Source organism: Phragmites australis, chromosome 12 (assembly GCF_958298935.1).
Source record: "Phragmites australis chromosome 12, lpPhrAust1.1, whole genome shotgun sequence".
Lineage (NCBI taxonomy): Eukaryota > Viridiplantae > Streptophyta > Magnoliopsida > Poales > Poaceae > Phragmites > Phragmites australis.
This window is the reverse complement of record NC_084932.1, coordinates 6,090,984-6,102,321: the sequence shown is the minus strand read 5'-3', so window position 1 is coordinate 6,102,321 and position 11,338 is coordinate 6,090,984. Positions and strand designations below refer to the sequence as shown.

The following is an 11,338-nucleotide window of genomic DNA, read 5'->3' as shown; positions in this document are numbered from 1 at the left end:
GGAGTCTGGTGGTGGACTGGTGGTGGGTGTGGGCCTATGGGGCGCTAGTAGGCGGCTGTGCAACAGTGCAAGTGCAACTGGGCCTGGGCCAAAAGCGCTTCGGGTATTTCGGGTACCTGACCGAAACAACCTAAAATATTTCAGTTATCTGGGCCCCATACCCGAAATACTACCCGAAATTTCGGTCTTCGGGTATTTCGGTCTCGGTCTCAGGTATTTAGGGTTTGGTTTTCGGTGTCGGTTTTTTTTGCCCAGGCCTAATTAATAGAAGAAATTATGTCAGTTCATATCTGCTCACCATTTACAAATTTTTTTATTGAATAGATCACAGTAGTTCTGGTGGAGCTTACTGATGAAACACATTGTTGATGACGGTGATATTGTCTTGAGGCAAATAAGATGCGAGTTAACAGCCGAAAGTGTTGCTTTGAGTATGTGTAGTACGGAGGGGGTGAGTTGAAATATGTTCACCATTAATTTCCATTTTATTCCGATTGTATTTTCTGTATGATGCGACTGTAGCTGCAAGGTAAATTATTTGTCAAATTCACATTCTGAATGTGTTGGTTGGTATCAAGTTAGGTTAGTGAAACTTCATCCAGAGATCTATTGCGAGCTCGTCTCTAGTGTATTTATGCAACTCAAACTTAAGCCGGCAAATCTGCCACACTGCCGTTGAACAGCCCTATTTGTTCAATTGATAATTGATAGAATCAAATAGAACTGTTCTACGATAATCTGTCGCAATATGAGTCTTTGTTCAGGTTTATGAGTCTCCTATACTTTGCTGACAGCTTCTTTGTTCATCCAGGATTGTTGTATATCTGTCCCTGCTCATATGAAAAAGGAGTGGAGCTGTCTGCTTCTCCTGCAACCGTCACTTCCTTTGGACTTGTATTACCAAATACACATGCACGCGACCTGTTCCTTTTGCCAACACAACATTATCGAAAACGGTGGAAATATGCATGGGCAACTTCTACGAACATCCCGCATGCATCAACATCCTACTCAAGCAAGCGAAGCTTCTGCAATGTCTTTGATATGTGTTTCCGTATTTCGGATGTGATGTTCAACCTGTACTGTAACATGAACGATCCCTAACTTACACTACAGTTTGTCTTGCCAATTTCGAGTGTAAATATCTTTTGTGTTTCTCTGTTTCATCCGGTGTCCTAGAAAACAGTTGGTGGAAAAGGAAATTGGTGCAACAATCGGTGACAAATTTGCTGCTTGTGGAATTATTTTGATTTTTTTAAGAGAAATTTTATTAACTCTCATCATTACAGAAACAATTGTACAAGAATTTTCCCTAACATCTGCATATTAAAGATGCACATAGCAACAAAAGAAACACACCAAAGATGCTAAGAGACAAAAGCGATGAAGAGCCGGACAAGCTGAAAACAAATATCCGTAGATATAGTTATTATGCTAGATTAGGATATGCTATTTAAATTGGGTAAAGAGCTCCCTGATTACTCTCTCTCCAAGAGTCTGCATGTTCGAAGTAACCAGCTATACCCATCTTTTGCTCAGGTGTTGAAATCTACATGTACTGTGTGTAGCAGTATGGTTCATTTGCTTTTCTGCAGTTGTTCTGTCAGATGTATGCTTCATTACAGTCCGAAGCCCAAACTGCAAGAAAACAGTCATTGCATCAACATCCGAAGAGAAAGGGGAAATATAGAGATCTTGTAGTGAGAACAATTACTACATAATTACTCAATGAGAAAGGGAAAATAACCCATGTGACATTTGTGTCATGTCATGTCAGACAAAAAAAAACAAAATAAGGCAACAATAAATACAATCACAAGTTGTTTACCCATTTGCATGGTTCGGAGCAAACAGTGAACCCCTCATAGAATTTACACCATCGCAAACTTTCCTCCCCGCACTACATGCCCCACTGCTCAACACACGAACAAATTAGATAATGTGCTCCTACAATCAGGTATGTGTGAAAGACGACAACTACTAACCTGACGACCATATAACCAAGTTGGTACAAACCATAAGCTCCGTAACAAAAGCCGCATACAACATACTTAGCAAGAATATGTACAAACTGTAGAATTATATCAATTAGTGCTTTTCTATATCATCTAAAATTATTTTTCAAATAGAAAATACTCACCATAGGATCTTGAGCCGCTATGCCCCAAAAGATACTGACCAAGATTGATGATATAATCAAAGATATCAGAGAATAAATAGGCTCAAGATATAACTTGAATGTAGCGAGGTGGAAGGTGGTGACAATAAAGAGCATTGCATTCCATGCTCCGAGGCCAGCGAAACCCATTTTGCAAGGGCTTGTGGATGGGAATGTTGCCGCCGCCACTCCAACAAGCATCAAAATGAGACAAAAAACGAAGTACATGACAAAACAATAGGCCTTAGTAGGGTGGGTTTTATATATCTCCATAAGCATAGCAACTGCTCCACTCCAGTACATGATTGTGAGACCAAACACGCATATCGACAGGTATCCTTTCAATCTATCATCCTCTGCCTTATCAACCTGTAAACCAAAACAAGGAGATATCCAAAACAAGTTCATAAATGTCTCATGTCATCAATAATGCTGATCAGCAAAACATTTACAATACCTCTTCTTTAGATTTCCCTTGGTTGTCTTTTTCGTAGAGCTTCTTTGTAACATCAGTGAGGAAGTCATTAGGAAGAAATGGTGGAGCAACTGGGAGATAACCTCTGTAATATTTGTGATTTGTGTTAGGTCAAAATAAAAGAAAGAAAGAGAACAATAAAATGACGTTGACAATCAACTTGTTTAGTACTACTTACCTAGTCGCTTGGTACATAGCAACCACTCTATATGTCAGAGGCTTTACACAATTACAAGGTTTTGCCAACCAACTGGTCATACCATGAACAAATTAAAAATAGTGTCCAATCAGCTTCAATCTGAATGACACTTGATGAGTTACAACTTACCTTATGAGGAAGAGACTGATTTGGAAGACTCCATAAGCTATCTGGAAGGAGTACCAGACAACATACTTTGCTAGAACATGCAGGACCTAGATGATCATGTCAATTAGTAGTATATTCTTTAGCTAAAACTGTGATTCAAACACAGAAACACTTACCAAAGGGTCTTGTGCACATATGCCCCAAAAAGTGCTGACTAGGATTGAGGAGATAACCATAGAGATCCAAGAATACATGGGCTTGAGGTGTAATTTGAATGTAGCCAGATGAAAGGTCACTAAAACAAACATCATTGCTTGCCAGGATCCAAGGCCAGCAAAACCCATTTTCCAAGGAGTGATCGATGGGAAGGTCGCTGCTGCCACTCCAACAAGCATTAGAATTAGACTAACAAGTAAGTACAAGACAAGGCAAAAGGTCTCAGTAGGTTGGGTTTTATTCATCTCCATAAGCGTAGCAATTGCTCCACTCCAGTAGACAGTGGTCACGCCAGACAAGCATATCGAGAGGTATCCTTTCAATCTACAGTTTTCTGCCTTTGCAACCTGAAAACCAAAACTAAGTCAATAAATGTCTCATGCCACGGGTCATGCAAATTAGCAAAACACAGTTACCTCTTCTTGAGATTTGCCTTGATCTTCCATTTCCTTCACATAGCCCTTCTTAGTAACATCAGTCAAATAGTCATCTGGGAGAATTGCCATCTCTGAAACGAAAACAATTGATAAAAGTGAAAACATGTCCCCAATTGGACCATACCCACAACCCCCAGAGCAGAGTGATGAGGCGCATGCCGGTTCCTCTCGACGCACGCTGACCTACTTGTCAGACTCCCCCAATGCTCAATGGCCACCCAAGCATGCCACCACTTGCTCAATACCCACCCAATTCCCATGCCAACCGAGTGCCGCAGTAGCATAGCTGAGCCGGCCATCGCGCTGCTTTGCTCCGACGCGCCGCCTCCCAACTCCACGATGGCTTCCGTGGCACGGAGATGACCACATACCGCAGCCACCGCTTGAGGCCACGGCTTGCGTACCCGTACTCCCGCATGCCGTCCCCGCTCACTCGTGTCCGCCAATTCTGAGCGCACCGTCGCGCGGCGCCGCCACGACTCGCCGCGCGCCGCCTCCCAGCCCCCCCCCCCCCCAACCGCATCCATGGATTCCGTGCCGCGCCGTGGCCACCATTCCGTGCTACCCCAGCCCACGCGTACTTGATTCGGACGCGTGCCCGGTTCCTCCAATCAACTGGACGCGCTCATCCACCTATGCGTTGCGTGCACCTCTGCACACCGAGTTCAGCGCAACAAAAAGCGGCCGCCGATCGTCTCCTTGGCCGACACCACCGCGATGCCACACCGCGCACTTCCGCCTCCCGTGGCAAGTGACGCCGACCAACAATAGCCGCAACCTATCGTCCAGCTTCTGCGCGAGTGCCCCCTCAGCTCGCCCACTTCCTCCCCAGCCACGCCACTGCGTGGGGAATGGTGGCGACCACCACCAGCCACCGCAAGCCACTCTCACCGCCTCCCAAGCCAACTCTCACCGTGCGCTGAAGCCGAAGCCAACACCATCTTCAAGGCCCAGCGAGCGGCAATCACCACGCCCCGAGCTCAGCTTCCCACCTTCCCTACCAGTGCCAGCTCGGTGCTCGCGCGCGTGGCGCCCTCCCCGTACGTGCGTAAGTGCGTTGTGCGGCGCGAAAACGGAGGACGATCGTCCGCGGCGCACGTCCGGCCGAATCGGGGCGAGTCGAGGACGCCAACGAGTACTCGATGGCGCCCTTGGGCCTTGACGACGCTCCTCCAACTCCCCAACCCGCCGCACTGCCGCAGCTCGCTCCTCAACTCCCAACCCAACCCACCGCGCGGGCCGCATCATCCAACCGGCAATCACCACCGCGCCGGGGCGTCCCACCCACGCACTCCACACCAACTCGGACTCGCAAGGAGGTGGAATTGGAGTAAGTACCAGCGACGCCGAGGAGGAGCGACTCGCCGAGCTCGTCGGAGAGGCGGCGCGGCCGCCGGCGGACAGGGCGACGATGGCGGGTGCCCAGCGAGTAGAAAGGAGGCGGGTGTGTTCTCGGAACAAGCGTGGGATTGCCACTATTTATAAGTCCGAGGAGGGAGGTTGGGCAGCATCCGGCCTTTCGTTTGATCGTTTCTCTCTCCGCATCAACGTCCGTGATCGTTCCCGTCGTCACATACGTGCCCTCTCGTCGTGGCTAGCTGACTGGTGGTGCCTGTGATGGCTCGCCAAGCGCGAGCCGCCTAGAAGAATAGAATACCGAGTTAACGATGCTCGTAACATCCGGACGTGCGATCTGGGTCGTTGTTTTTGGTCGATCCGGATCAGACTATTTAAATCACTTTATATCCGTACGATTGAGAGAGAAATTTTTTTCACAATAACATGTTGACATATTGTACGCAATATCGTGCGGACATTCCATTTATCGCCTGATTCAATTAATAGTCCATTGTAATATTTAAAAATAGCGTTTGTAATATTAGAAGTTAATGTTTGCAACATCGAAAAAATTATAAAAATAGCCTGTTGTATGCATCCGATTTCAAGAGAAAAATTCATACCACTACATCTTGCCATGTTGCACGTAATATTTCAGACAAAAACTCATGTAGTATAGAATTATGTGCAACATACGAAAATAACTATGACAATAAAATTTCATAACATCTGAAACATTAAATTTGAACATATGAAATATTAGAGATACGAAAATATAGAAATTAACTCAAATAGATAATTTTTTTTCCTAAATCTATACGCAAGAGATTTCGAGATACAACATATAAAAATAACTATAACAACAAAGTTTCATAACGTCCGACAATCACCACCGCGCCACGGCGTCCCACCCACGCACTCCAAACCAACCCAAACTCGCAAGGAGGTGGAATTGGAGTAATTACCAGCGACGCCGAGGAGGAGCGGCTCGCCGAGCTCGTTGGAGAGGCGGCGCGGCCGTCGGCGGACAGGGCGACGATAGCGGGTGCCCAGCTAGTAGAAAGGAGGCGGGTGTGGAGTCGGATGGTTTTGCCACTATTATATTGATAGTTCCGACTGAAAGAATAGCGGCCCAGGCAGCGAAGTGGCCCAACGGGGTGCGCGCACAGAAACGGGACCCATTTGCATGTATGCATGCACGTGGATGGTGAATAAAAAATTGCGTGACTTCTATCCATTTGTCAGCTATTTTATTTTGTATTTGCAGTCAAATTCTCGTTCACAGGATTAGCTACAAGATTCGTGCATTGCAGCGGGCTCCTCCACGTGCGCACGCGCTGTATGTTTGTGGGCCACCGGGGTGTTTTTTCCTATCCAATCAAAACGGGCGTTTGTGGGCCACCGGGGTGTTTTTTCCTATCCAATCAAATACAAAATAAAATAGCTGACAAGTGTATAGAAGTCACGAAGCGCGTATTGGTGACGCGCGCACGCGTGGAGCGCGGGTATCGGTTTCCTGTTCTGACGCACACAGAGACAATGGAGTCATTTTTTTTTTCATGACTGTGCGTCGTCTGTGCTCCCATCGGGGTGCGCGCACGCATGTGCAGTGCAGATCGAGTCTGTCAATGGAGTCATTTTTTTTTTCATGACTGTGCCCCCAACGGGGTGCGCGAAACGCATGTGCAGTGCAGATCGAGTCTGTTGCGTTGCTGTTCGTGCCTGCATCTGCATCTCTGGCTACTGCTGCTGTACCTGATCGGGTAGTCGTTTGTGTGTGGTCAAAGCTGATGATCGGAGCCTGGATGTGGAGTTCGACGCTGTCTCCGCCGCGCTGGCAGTCAAATCCGCTCTCGACGGCCCAATTTTGCAGTCAAAGCTGCTTTCAGAATACTACTTTGCTGTTTTGTCCGGTTGCCACTTCGTTCTCGATACTGGTGGTCAGAGAGGACACGGATTCTTGGCCGCTTAGTAGTGAGCATTGATTGATGACGTCAAAGTGAACGAGGTAAGACCGTGCCGAACAAATAAGACCGTGCCCAACGTCCCGCGATCGTTCCCGTCGTCACAATGGTCGCATAGGTGCAAATCTATTATCACATACGCTCACTTAAGAAACTATCTGTGGTAATTTTTATTTTTACAGACGGTTCTTTAAGCCAACCGTCTGTGATAATCGCTTTTCAAATCCTGTAAAAATTTATTATCATAGTTGGTTCATTTAAGTAACCGTCTGTAATAATTTTTATTTTCACAGGAGATTCTTTAAACCGATCGTCTGTGATAATCACTTCCCAAATCGGCATTTTTGGGCATGAAAAAAAGTGAAATTTTTTTAGCCCGACCAGGCAACCCTCGCGGTCGCGTCGTCACAAGTCACAAGATTTTTTGCACGAAATACACGAACGTGCGGTTCTTAGCACTCGAACCTGGAATCTCTCAGCTTACGCGAACCCTCCTTACCATGTCACCACATGACTACTAGTGATATAAATAGCAAATGTAATCCTTTTTATATCATCTATCTGAAACTTTAAATGATTATTTGGATATATAAATGACTTCAAATGAAATACTAACTACAAAATTATAGATCTCGTCGAGGGTTATAATTTTGATATAAAGTTTGTCCTTATCTGACTTCGTATTAAAAGGTTATGAATTTTTTAAGATAAACTATCACTCATTTCCACAGATGATTCACACAGGGAACCGCTTCTGAAAATGACCATCTATTATTACAGTTGTTTCACATAAAAAAACCGTATATGAAAATATGTGACAGTTTATCTTAAAAAATTATAATTTTTTCATATGAAGTTGGATGAGGAAAAACTTTATATCAAAATTATAGCCCTCCACGAGATCTATAACTTTGTAGTTGAAAACTTTTTCATTTGAAGTCATTTAGATATTCAAATAATTATTTAAATTTTTAAATAATTATTTAGACATTTAAATAATCTCAAATGAAAACGTTTTCAACTACAAAGTTGTAGATCTCGTCAAGAGATATAATTTTTTATAGAGTTTTTCCTCATCCGATTTCGTATAATTTTTTTTTTTTTAATAAATAGTTATTTTCAAAAGCGGTTCACATAAGCGGCTCCCAGACCATCTGTCCAATTCTGTCGATGCCCACGTCGACCAGCTCTGACCCGATTTCTACAAGCTTCAGTGCATAGGGCTTAGTTAGCATTTGTACAGATTCATTTGTACAGATTGAATGCAAGAAACATGTGTACAAAACCATGTAACTGAAGCATTTGTACAGCATTTTCCCAACAGCATATGTACTGAACCTTTTTGCTTGTATGTGAATCCATGTGGCTCATTTAATCAGCAAGAATGTGACAAAAGAATGCATAATTCAGAAATCAGGCAATATGTAAACAAATGACATGTTCTGGAGGTTCAAAACAACTTAATGATTACCAATCCTTAGTTAATGACATAAGCTAGCAGGGGATGCAACATATTACATCTCCGAGTACATAAATCACTCCCAATTACATCAGTTCAGTGCTTGAGCACTTGACAAATGCAGATCAACTTGACTGACATGAAGTCGTTGCGGCTGCCGGCTTGGATGAAGTGCTTGCCACATCTGGCTGGGACGAGGAAACAATAACCGTAGGTGCCTTTCTTTTCCTAAAAATTAAAAGAAAAATTCATTTAGAATGGAACTGAATTTTATTGAACAAATACTTTGACAATAATGCAGCTTGCATTTTCTTAATAGTTCGTGCTGCAACTGGAAGGTTGTCTCCCTCTTGCCACTCAGGCTCCTTGCATTTGCTCTTGTAGTGACCAAATCCCTTGCATCTACCACATTGGTTTGACTTTGTGCTGGTGTCACCAGACGGCTTAATCCAAGTTACTCTGGGCCTTCCTGCTGATCTTCCAAGCTTGGGAGGAAGCACTTGGAAACCCATGTCAACTTGAGGTCATTGCTCCTTGTCTCCCAAAGGAATGATAGAACTCTCACATGCCATTTTGAATCTAGCAATCGAGAAGTATTCATGCATATAGTTTTCTATTTTCAGCCTCCAAATGGAGGATATGAAAGAAATTGCATGTAGGCAAGGCTTCCCAGAAAACTGCCAGTGCCGACATGAACATTGACGTTCTTTGAGCAATACAACATACCTCCATGGTTTGTTAGTTCTAGGGTCAATCCCTGCTACCTCAGCATTGTCTCCACTCCTAAATATTTCATACCTCAGGCCCCTACTCTTGGCATGGAGAGCCTTCACCACACTAGGTAAAATGTTACCTTGCAACCTGTCTGCTATTATCTTTCTGCTGGACATCCGAACCATTATCATCTGCCTTATCTTGTCGATTAAATCATCAAGTTGTAGCCCCTTTGTATCCTTGATCCAATTATTGAAAGATTCAGCTATGTTATTGCACACATACTCAACCTTGGACAGCTCTGAAAATTTGCTCCTTATCCACGAATGTTTGTGATTTTTATTTAGATAGGCAACAGCAACAGGGCATGCTGTTCCAATCTCAGCCATTAAGCTTTGGTGCTTTTCAGGTACATAGGTCCATACAGCCGGCCACATATTCTTGTCAATTATGTCACCCTTATATTTCTTCTTGAAATTCCAAACAAGATGCTTAAAGCACTCCTTATGCTCAACACCAATATTGAATACCTTGCTAACAGCAGACTCAAGTCCCTTTCTAGCATCAGTGTGTATGACCAAACCAGGAGGTGTACCAATTGCATGTTTTAGTCTTTGCATAAATCACTCCCAGTTATTGAGTGTCTCCTTCTCAAACACCCCATAAGCCACCAGGAACAACCAGTTATGGCCATCGATTGCCATAGCTGCAGCAAGTTGACATGTGTACCTCCCATTCGGAAAAGTTGAGCCACATCCCATATATGGTCTGCACCCTTTCAAGAATCCATCAATGCATGGCTTGAGGGCCACAAATAGTCTATTGAAGACCAACTTTTCATTGTGAGTCTTAACATCGATGTCAACAATGCTACCTGGGTTGGCTCTTTCCATTGCTGCCTTGAATCTCCAAAGCCCTTCAAAACTATCATTCCATGATCCATGGATGCTATCTAGAGCCTTTTGCCTCCCATGCCACACTTTCCCATATCCCAATTTCACATTGTACTTCTTTTCCAACCTTTCTTGTAGCTTCCTGGATCCAATGTTTGGTTCTTTGATCATTATATCTTTCCCCCTATTTGCAACCCAAGCCTGTGAAGCCATCTTGCCAGTAATCTTGCTTGTGGACATACATGTATGTTCATCTCCAATATTCATGATCTGCAAGAAAGCAAAGCATTTAGAGTACATACAAACAGTACCATGAGTAAATGAAAAGATAGAAGCATAAGTACCTTGAAGGTTAGGCAATCTTTCAGCTTTTTGCATGAATGAACCATTCACAATCGTCACTGCTACAACATTTTGCCTTGTACCTTTTTTTATCGCTATAGATAACATCGAGCTCAAATTCACACTCTATGACATGCTGCCTTATAGGAAGCTTGAATGTATCACTGTCAGCAAATGTGGCATCAATTTCAAAAGTTGGGTCCTCTCTGTCATGCACATACTCAGGAACAACATCACCTTCCTTATCTTGAGGAAGCTCCTCATCTAGTATAGCAGCAGGGTCATGGTCATTATGGACATCTAGGAAAAAGGTCTCGCTAGGGGGGCCAACGGTGGGTCGACAACTCCGTACTGATGTTCCTCCTCAACACCAATTGGCTCATCTTTATCCAGGTCTATCTCAACAATAGCACCAGCAGTATCATCATCCCAAAACATTGCTTGCCATGCTGATCTGTTCTTCACTTGATTGGCTGTGTTGGTGTCTAAATTTTGTGCTAGCGGTGCTTCATTTTCAGGTCTTTGACAGTCCACCACATCCACAAAAAATCTTAGCTGCCTTGACATCAAACAAGACTCAACTAACTCAGCTAGCTCAGCATCTGTGGTCAGATTTATGAATTGACCTAAGCCATTAAGATGACATATGTTGGTTTTCTGATTTGTTCCCCATTGGTAAAATAAGCCAATCTCTTTCAACAGACAATTGAGTGGAAATATCCTGCAATCAACTACCGTGTCCCATTTTCCCCCTTTGCAATATGCCTTCACATCCTTCCTCATATATGACTGCATCTCACTAAACAAGCTATAATCTGCGACCCTGTAACAATGACATTGTTAAACTATCAACATGAATAAACTATCACCTACACATGTGCAACAAGGGACAAACTGGGAACGTGAGACCACTTACCCATCACTGCTTTTTTCCAGATCAACCATTCTTCAACTTCGTTTTGGCCTAATCGCGTATTCCCCTGATCCAACAACAATCCCCCACAAAAACCAACGTCATCCTAACCCAGGGTTTGA

At 43.9% G+C, this 11,338-nt stretch overlaps 1 protein-coding gene across 1 annotated transcript; it reads right to left on the bottom strand.

Annotated features, from left to right (window-relative positions):
- Positions 1–1,095: 1,095 nt before the first annotated feature.
- LOC133886292 (uncharacterized) lies at positions 1,096–9,457 on the bottom strand. Its single transcript, XM_062326043.1, has 12 exons — positions 9,119–9,457; positions 8,494–8,582; positions 4,932–5,068; positions 3,573–3,664; positions 3,117–3,503; positions 2,962–3,047; positions 2,812–2,883; positions 2,616–2,718; positions 2,141–2,527; positions 1,986–2,071; positions 1,829–1,912; positions 1,096–1,638 (listed from the first exon to the last, which is right to left on the bottom strand). Exons 1-12 carry the CDS (start codon positions 9,455–9,457, stop codon positions 1,620–1,622), a joined length of 1,881 nt encoding a protein of 626 aa, XP_062182027.1. The 3' UTR covers positions 1,096–1,619.
- Between the last annotated feature and the right edge of the window lie 1,881 nt (positions 9,458–11,338).

Excerpts from the sequence above, each read along its gene's own strand:
- LOC133886292 (XM_062326043.1), bottom strand. The coding sequence starts at position 9,457 with ATGGCTGAGATTGGAACAGCATGCCCTGTTGCTGTTGCCTATCTAAAT. Across the intron at positions 3,504-3,572 it reads AAGGCAAATCTCAAGAAGAG|GTTGCAAAGGCAGAAAACTG; the intron begins GTAACTGTGTTT and ends TTTGGTTTTCAG. Across the intron at positions 3,048-3,116 it reads TATGTGCACAAGACCCTTTG|GTCCTGCATGTTCTAGCAAA; the intron begins GTAAGTGTTTCT and ends ATGATCATCTAG.